Genomic DNA, 10,000 nt, shown 5'->3' on the forward strand with positions numbered 1-10,000 from the left:
AGGACCATGGACCAGGAAGCTCTTTGGAGAAGGAAACCTATATATAAAGTTTAGGATGGTTATAGACAAAATATGATGTATGCTACTAAAGTATTTAGTCACTGAGGGACTGAAGATGAGGAATGACCTTCCAATGTGTGAAATCTTGATTCTTTCATTAGGGACAACCTCTTTTCCATTCTTCACCCAGATTCCTTTCACTGTCTCATCAGACACCTCACATTTAAATACAGCTTGATCTTTGGCCTTTACTGTGAGATCGGCAACATTTTGGAGAACCTCAAGCGTCTTTTCTGAAAATGTAAAGGCGAGACATTAAAAACTTCTTCGGGACCTAGAAAAGAACAGGATTTTTCTTAGGCAAAAAACATCATCCATTAAATATTAAGAGATAAAAACTTTAAGAGAAAAAAAGTAAAAAAAAACTAATTGCAAATTGTCACCTTCACAAGCTTTACATGTATATTTTATTTGTACTTAGCCATGCTCACTATTCTTAACAATCATGGTGTTAAAGGGACACTGAACCCAATTTTTTTTCTTTCATGATTCAGATAGAGCAAGCAATTTTAAGCAACTTTCTAATTTACTCCTATTATCAATTTTTCTTCGTTCTCTTGCTATCTTTATTTGAAAAAGAAGGCATCTAGGCTTTTTTTTTGTTTAGTACTCTGGACAGCACTTTTTTTATTGGTGGATGAATTTATCCACCAATCAGCAAGAACAACCCAGGTTGTTCACCAAAAATGGGCCGGCATCTAAACTTACTTTCTTGCATTTCAAATTAAGATACCAAGAGAATAAAAAAAATTTGATAATAGGAGTAAATTAGAAAGTGCTTAAAATGTCATGCTCTATCTGAATTACAAAAGAAAAAATGTGGGTTCAGTGTCCCTGTTTCAAGTAATTAGTGCATCTGAATACAATTTAAATGAGGTTAAAACTGCAGGTGTTCTTAACTCACCTTGCACCATCAGCTCTGCCACTGATTCTCCTCCATTGGTCTTAACCACATAGTTCCCACAGTCCTCTAGGGTGGTTTCATTGATGATAAGATAATGCTTTTTACCATCCTTCTTGAACCTATACTTAAAGGTCTCCTCTCTGGTCAGTTCAACTCCATCTTTCTCCCTGAATTACACAGAAGACAAATTAAAAAAATAATAATGGAAACTCTATCTCAATTGTACACCATCTAATACTGCTTCCAGATGTTTATTGTCCTAAAGTTCTATGAGATGTGCTTATATAAACTGCTGAGTAGAACATGGCTGGCCAGACAATCAGAAGTGGCAGTTGCATGATCCACCAGTCACTGGTTTCTCTGGGGTTGGTGGTTGCAATGCTTGGACCTCTGAGCAGGACTTTTCCTTATATATATCCCCCCCCCCCCTAATATACTTGCCTTAGCAAAAAGGCTTTTTGTGGCATACCCACCTATGCTATGTGTGATTAGAGGATCAGGATTCAAACACCCTGTCTGCCCAGAGAGCGGGCAGTGGTTTGTATTGTGTCAGTAAAGACTTAAACTGTGTCATACAAGCCACTGCTGACTCTCTGAGAAGGTGTAGTGTTTAAAGGGACATTAAACACTTTGAGATGGTAATATAAAATGATAAATCTTATATATAAAGGAAAACCTCTGCAGTATACTATATACTTTCATTATTTGGTTTGTCCCCTTTTTCTGTAATTCCATTCTGAAATTGTGAGCGTTTCAGTTCCTGTTAGAAATGTATGTGCAGAGCACTGTTGTATTCCACACAGCCATTGGCTGCACACTCTAGTGACCTATTTATAATTGGCCCTAATTGGCCACAGCAGAGAAAGTAACCTAAGTTACAACATGGCAGCTCCCATTGTTTTACAGACACTAAAACTGTACACATATTTTGTCAATATTTAAACAGCTAATGATATACATCTACATGCTTTTCTCAGACTAATTGTTTCTTTGAATGCATCATTCTATATAGCATTTTTTTTAGTGTTTAATGTCCCTTTAAATGCTGGTGCATGGGCCCTCACAGCATATATGCATATGCTGCTGAAAAACAGTGATAACGTTTGATAGAAGTAGTTTTGCAATATAATTCCATTGGCAAAAATGCTTCTATATAAAATGTAAATGCACATTTCAATTTTGATATTTCTATGCCTTTAAATAATGGTGTATGTAATAAATATCCAGAACATTTTGTTTTAGTAAATATCTGCATTATCAATTCACCCATTTTGAACAATCTTATAGTCACTTTTAATTAACTATTTAAATATTTGTATGGTTCTGGGGTTCCTTTCCTAGACTATATCAAGAAAAAACACACTATATAACAATATTCTACACAAAGGAAACATATCAGTGTTACCACAAACTGACAGTTAAAGGGACAGTATAAACCAATTTTCATATAACTGCATGTAATAGACACTACTATAAAGAAGAATATGCACAGATACTGATCTAAAAATCCAGTATAAAACCTTTAAAAAACTTACATAGAAGCTCCCAGTTTAGCATTGTTGATGAGGTAGTCTGGGACACCCACTGAAAAGGGCTGGGTAAACAAAATAAGCAGACACTCCCCCCTCCCCTCTTCCCTGCATATGAAAAGGCAGATAACATAAACAGAAGCCTGCAAACATGTGTATACTTATGGCACTGTGGGGCTTGGTTAGGACTCTGAAAATCAGCACAATGTTGTTAAAAAATAAGCAAAACTATACATTTTTATAAAAACACTCCCAGATGGGTTATATAAATGAATCATCTACAAAACATTTATGCAAAGAAAAATCTAGTGTGCAATGCCCCTTTAAGATTAGCTGAACTCTTATTGGAACATGTCGCTATGAATGGTACAAGGTGACTCTCTGAGATCCTGCTGGCTGTCTATGCTTTTGCTGACACAGCAACTACAGAGTCTGTGAGAAAGGGACACTTTTTGGCAGCTGTACGATGACATATCTGAGCTGGCACCCGCAGGCTCTCACGTGCGTAGTAAGTGAGCAGACACACCACATGCTATTTTAAATGTTGAAACCAATCCTAGGTCATAATTCTTCAGAAGCAGAAGATTTGGAAGGGGTCTTGTGCCCAGGCCAGCACTTCCTCAGAGACAGGGGATCTGAGTCTAGGAATGTGAGTGCTGATATCTGTGTGTTAAAAAAGGCCCTAAGTATTGCTCAGGGCCATAATTACAACGTGAAGAGTAGAAAATGGATTGTGACTACAAGCTCCTATTGCAAAGGGTCAAACGAACACAGAGAGAGAGACCAGGAGGCTGCCGTATCAGGTGTAGAAACTTCCATTAGTCTAATGGCTTTAGCAGCCAACAAAACCTTCTCCAAACAAGGTTACCAGACTAGCCCAGGTTTATAAATACAGAAGCAAGGTTAAATGCACAGAGCAAAGCTATGCTGTCTGCCTTATATGACCTCAAGTGCAATTACATAATGTCTCAATACTTTAACCTTATACCCCTATACAATAAAAATAGACTCTGCATATTACATTCACACATCAACAAATCTCAGTTTAAAGACACATAAAGGCCAAATATTTTATATCCAACTTACTTCTATTATCAAATGTGCTTCATTCTCTTGGTGCCCTTTGTTGAAGAAGCAACAATGCACTAATGAGAGTTAGTTGAACACATTGGGTGAGCCAATGAGAATATATGTACTATATATACATACAATATATGTGCAGCCACCAATCAGCAGCCAGCTCCCATTAATGTATTGCTGTTCCTAAGCCTTCCTATGTATGCTTTTCAACAAAGGATGCCAAAAGAAAAAAGCTAATTAGATGCTACATTTAAACTGAACATAGTATGCTCTATCTGAATCATAAACGTTTAACACTGAAAGAAACGTTATTTAACAACAGATCTTGCCATAAAGCAAACTTCTTACCAATGCTGTCTTCACCTAAGGATCAGTAGTGCTTTGCCGGTACTATGGAGCTCACTTTAATTATGTGTTTAACCCCATTGTAACAATAGTGCAATAATAAAATGCTATAGATCAATAAATCAATATAATATTGCTCCTTTGTGTCCCTTAATAATAAAGATTCTGAAAAGTTATAAAACATTCAATGGCTTCTAACATAGTGTGACTGAGTATTTTTTTTCCTGCTTCCAATTCATCTATTTTCTTGTCATGTTAAGCACAAATGCAGTTTTCAGTCTTTAGTCAATTTAAAGGGACATGAAACCCAATTTTTTTCTTTTGTGAGTCAGATAGAGCATACAATTTTAAGCAACTTTCAAATTTACTTATTTGATCTAATTTGTTTTGTTCTTTTGGTATCCTTTGTTGAAAAGTATACCTAGGTAGGCTTGTGAGCTGGAAGCTAGCTGCTGATTGATAACTGCACCTATATGCATCTTGTGATTGGCTTACCAATGTGTTCAGCTAGTTCCCAGTAGTGCATTGCTGCTCCCTCAAGAAAGAATACCAAGAGAATGAAGAAAAACTGACCACAAGGTCAATTTAAAAGTTGTTTACAAATGTATGCTCTATCTGAATCGCGAAAGAAAACTTTTAGGGTTTCGTGTCCCTTTAAGGCTATTATTTTCATTATTCATGTCCCATTTTAAATATTAAACGTATCCAACAGTTTATCAAACATATGTTCCTTATTGTGCTTAGCAGTGATATTAAATACGAAACTGCAAAGGAATTTAATTCTTGCCAACAAAATGACAGTGGCTAGCCTGGTCTACTTCAGTAATAAGTACTAATTGGGTCTTCCAAAAAAAGTGAAGTGGTGGGTGGAGTTTGGCTATTGAAAAACAATTGCAGCAAACAAAAGAGTATATGCGTTCAAAAGTTTTTCACACAAACACAACATTGAAAATCCTTTTTTAAAGTATTCATTGTGTTATCTTATTTTCTGTAGCCAATCACAAACAAATACAAATAAGCTTCAGCACATATCAAGCAATCACAGTGTAGATTGTAGGAGGGCCAGGGTTCTGAATTCCACAGAATACATTTCAGTCTTTATAAGGGCAGCAGAAAAATGACAACTTTCAGATATGACTTACAAGAAGAGCTCCCTAAATAAATAATGAAAGTACAATGCAAGGTTGGTTCAGTATGTATAATTAAAAATGTTTATGGGGAAATCAGTTTGAGTTTAAAGGGACACTGTACAATAGATTTTTCTTTTGCATACATGTTTTGTAAATGATCCATTTATGTAACCCATCTGGGAGAGTTTTTGTAACACTTGTATAATTTTGATAACATTGTGCTGATTTTGAGACTCCTAACCAAGCCCAAAAGTATCAGATGTAGACTGAAGTCTACAGATTCCTGCTTGCTCCTGTTTGTGTAACGGCTCTTTTCATATGCAGGGAGAGAGGGTCTGGTCTTCCTGATTTCTCAGCCCCTTTCACTGGGTGTCCCAGCCTAACCTCATCAATAGTGCTAAACTGGGATCTTCTAAGTAAGTTTTTAAAAAGGTTTTATTTGGGATTTTTATATCAGTAGATGTGCATAATCTTATTTATAGTAGTATCTATTACATGCAGTTATATGGAAATGAGTGTATACTGTCCCTTTAATGTCCCTTTAAGTATTTTAATGGGAATTGAATATTGTGTTTCATGGCCATTTTAACATTGTCAGTGCATGAAGAGAGACAGTCCGGGGTAACTGGCTTGTGAGGGTAACAGATGGAAAACTGCTAATAAGAAGCTATTTCAAGCACATTTTCATGAATGTTTCTGGTTTATAATTATTTATTGTTTATTTATTGTCCTGGCGTTACGCTTACCATTTCACTTGTGCTCCCTCTTCTGACACCTCACATTCAAATTCTACTCTCTCTCCCACCATCACAACTTGATCTTCCAGTGGGTGGAGGATCTGAATTGGGGGCTCTGTAAGGAAAGTGAGACAAATTACATATATTATGAATGGGGGCATTAGCCATCTTCTAAGATGGCTGAAATGCACAACCTTGCTTTCCACCATTTTAAACAATCTTCGTTCACTTGGTATCTTTATTTGAAAAAGCAGGAATGCAAGCATAGGAGCCGGATGATTTTTGGTTCAGCACCTGGGTAGCGCTTTCTGATTGGTCTCTAAATGTAGTCACCAATCAGCAAGCGCTACCGAGGTTCTGAACCAAAAATGAGCCAGTTCCTAAGTTTACATTCAAATAAAGATAGCAAGAGAATGAAGAAAAATTGATAATAGGAGTAAATTAGAAAGTAGCTTAAAATTGCATGCTCTATCTAAATCACGAAAGTGTAATTTTGACTAGATTATCCCTTTAATGAATCTTGCTCTAAAGAAGTACCAAAATACATGTTTTGCCCAATTAATTGGAAAAAAAGTATTTTAGAATTAAAGTATAGTACAAGGATTCTGTGACCACAAATTATTTAGATGCTCACAGCCAACCCTACACCAAATCGTACCTTTAACAAAAAGCTCTGTGAAGCTTTTCTCATCTCCAATGACACAGGTGTAGGCAGCATCATCTGCCAGGGAGCAGTGGTTAATGGTCAGGATTCTCTTGTTTCCAATATTTTCAAATATGTACCTAGAGACAGAAGCCATCAAGATTGTAAGAATGCGTGTCTTCATAAAGATACAAATCATGTCACTTGCCCTAGGCACCTAAAGATTCCAAAGATTTGTTCATTGCTAATCAGGCACACACTGGATGAAATTCCTCACAAAAAAACCTTGAAATATTCCCCTCCCCTTATTATTAGTAATATGTTTTAAAAATTTAGTTATGATAATGCAACTGGATTGCATATGAAAGGTGTTCCAGTATCTGACCACGCTTGTCAACTGTCTCGATTTTCTTAGGACAGCGACAGTTTTTGGCCTCCTGTCCTGTGGTATGATTGATCCACAAGTCTTTCCCATATTGTAAAAATCAGCATTGAGGTGCAAGCTTGGTATGGATATCAGACAGCAGGAATCAGACATGAGGTCTTTGTTGGCCTTATGCATATATTTCTTTAAATATTGGGACATTTGTGTATTGTACAGATTACATTAGAGCAGCAGAATAATACAATATTTAATGTTTTGTGCATACTGGCTGCAATTAACTTTGTTTTTTTGGAAGAGCTATGTAAACCGTTTTATTACTCTAAATCTAGTGTGTGTGTTAAAGGGACATAATTGTAAAAAGCTCTTCAACTCACTAGAGTAAGTGCTTGTTAGCTAGAACTACTATATTTACTGCCATCTGCTGGTGAAAAAAACAACAGCCAATCAGCTTCATCAGTATGCTCACTGATTTATAGATACTTTCAGCTAATGCTCTTTTGCTGATAGGTAATCCCTTAATGCTCATTGGTTCATGTGTACTTTCTGCTAATACTCTTTGGCTGATAGGTACTTCCTGTTAAAGGGACATGATACCCAAATGTTAAAGGGGCAGTCAACTCAAAAATTGTTATTGTTTAAAAAAATAGATAATCCCTTTATAACCTATCCCCCAGTCTTGCATAACCAACACAGTTATATTAGTATACTTTTTACCTCTGTGATTAACTTGTATCTAAGCATCTTATGACAGCCCCCTGATCACATGACTATTTATTATCTATTGACTTGCATTTTAGCCAATTAGTGCTGTTTTGTGCACAACCCATGGGTGTGAGCACAATGTTATCTATATGGCCCACATGAACTAGCAGTCTCCTGTTGTGAAAAGCTAATAAAAAAGCATGTGAATGTAATAAGAGTTTGTCTACAGTGGCTTAGAAACAGGCAGAAATTTAGAGGTTTAAATGTTATAAAGTATGTTAATATAACAATGTTGGTTGTGCAAAGCAGGGGAATAAGTAGTAAAAGCGTTATCTATCTTTTTTTTAAATAACAATTTTAGTGTTGACTGTCCCTTTAACGCAGTTGAAAGTGATGCAGGATAGATTTAAACAGCTGAATAGAAAATATCACCTGAACATCTCTATGTAAAAAAAAGGCAGTTTTGTTAACTCAAAATTCCCTCAGTAGCCACATCCCATTGAACGGGACTTTAAGCAGTTAATCAAGATGATAGTCCCAGGACTTGCAAGGGAGCATGCAGCTGCCATGTGCAGGCACAGTCATTTTATTTCCCTCATCTGTTTAAGGAAGTTTACTATGAAATCTTGCAAGAGTTCAGTGAAATCTCATGAGATCACATTAAAGGGCCATAATACCCAAATGTTTAAACACTTGAAAGTGATGCAGTATAGCTGTAAAAAGCTGACTAGAAAATATCATCTGAACATCTCTATGTAAAAAAGAAAGATATTTTACCTCAAAAGTTTCTCAGTAGCCACATCCCATTGTAAAGGACTTCTAAGCAACAAATCAGTATGTCTGTCCCGGGACAGCTGAAGGAGGGAGCTTTCGTGCACACTCATCTTATTTCCCTATTCAGTTTAAGGAAGTTTACTATGAAAACTCATGAGAGTAAAGTGAAATCTCATGAGATCTCAGTAAAAGAGTTCATGACCTCAGCACTGCTGATGCTGATTGGCTTCTGTTCATTTCTTCATTTTTTTATTTTTTTTACCTACATCTGGACAGCAGCTGAAGTATAACTTTTTACACAGAACTTACTCTGCTGAGCTGATGAGATTGTGAGGTAAAATATCTTCCTTTTACATAGAGAAGCTCAGGGGATATTTTCCTGTTAGCTTTTTACAGTTATGCTGCATCAGTTTCAAGTGCTTTAGCATATGAGTATTATGTCCCTTTAAAGCAAAGTGTGACATTAGCACTGATAAAGCTGTCCCCCCCCCCAACATGCAGCTTATATTAGCTACAGCACATCTGTTCACACAGCACTTACTATTGTAAACTGAATACATTTTGAGGTACAATATGTTCCTTTTATAAACTCAAAGATGTTCAGGTAATATTTTCTTGTTAGTTTTTTACAGTTACACTGCATTACTCCTAAGTGATTAAGCATATGGGTATGTCCCTTTAATGCTCATTGCTTATGTGTACTTTCTGCTAATGCTCATTGGTTGACAGATACCTCCTGTTAATGTTCATTGGTTGACAGATACCTCCTGTTAATGTTCATTAGTTGATAGGAAATTCCTGCTAATACTCTTTGAGCATAAGTAGGAAGCAATATGCCAGCCAACAAGAGAAATATTTAAATGATGTTCTTTCATATGGGTGACAGAATATTTCTGAATATAGTGTCCCTTTAACTTATTTGTCTAGGAGTCTCAAAACCTTATCCCTTTCTCAGTAACAACCACTTTCACTTGCTATATAAACTTGAGCTTTAGCATTATAAAACAATTGTTTAGAAATATTTAGGGCCCGCCGCCCGATTCTCTAAAGCTCTCTGGTCTAGCAAGATTTTATAAGAGGCCTGATCAGTATTATAAGGCCATTCAGGGATTGTTATAAAGGCATTTTTTTTACCTTGAGAACTGTGTATTTTTATTAAGGGGGTTCACATTATTTATGTTAAAGAGAAACACCACTACAAAGCTCAGTAAAATAAGTGATTATTTCTCACCATGCCAATGAGTTTTTGAGAATCCGGCCCTTAGACATTGCTAGAGCATTTCATTTTCACACGACTCACACTAGAAATATGTTTTTAACACCTACAAAGAGGTTAAACATCACATTCGGGAGTCCCAAGCACTGCAGCGCCTATTGGTTGTTTTCTTCTTAGAATCTGTAATACACTGCAACTCTCAAGTTTGACCTTATCTATGTGTTTAACTTCTTAGTGGTAGTAAACACATAGAGGTGATGAGTTTGTAGTGCAAACATTGCATGCAAATTAGAGCACACAATATCTCTTTAAGAGAGGTGAATTTAATATTTTCATGAAGTTGTAAATGCAAGTAGAAAGCATAAGGTTACTTACTTGCTAAATGATCCATTTGCCAATCCAAAAAGGTTGTTACATTGCAGATAGTTGATGGGAAAAAAATGAGAGAGAAAAAGAAAGATTAATTAAGACAACACAAGTCCTGTAAAATGTAAT

General features: G+C 36.1%; 1 protein-coding gene across 1 annotated transcript in view; it reads right to left on the minus strand.

Moving 5' to 3' along the window:
• The window catches only part of MYBPC3 (myosin binding protein C3), a 202,124-nt gene that overhangs the window by 77,269 nt on the left and 114,855 nt on the right, over positions 1 to 10,000 (minus strand). Inside the window, 5 exon segments of the mRNA XM_053720336.1 lie at positions 128 to 293; positions 965 to 1,131; positions 5,795 to 5,900; positions 6,444 to 6,568; positions 9,881 to 9,883. Coding sequence (XP_053576311.1) covers positions 128 to 293; positions 965 to 1,131; positions 5,795 to 5,900; positions 6,444 to 6,568; positions 9,881 to 9,883 — 567 coding nt within the window.

This window comes from Bombina bombina, chromosome 7 (assembly GCF_027579735.1).
Source record: "Bombina bombina isolate aBomBom1 chromosome 7, aBomBom1.pri, whole genome shotgun sequence".
Lineage (NCBI taxonomy): Eukaryota > Metazoa > Chordata > Amphibia > Anura > Bombinatoridae > Bombina > Bombina bombina.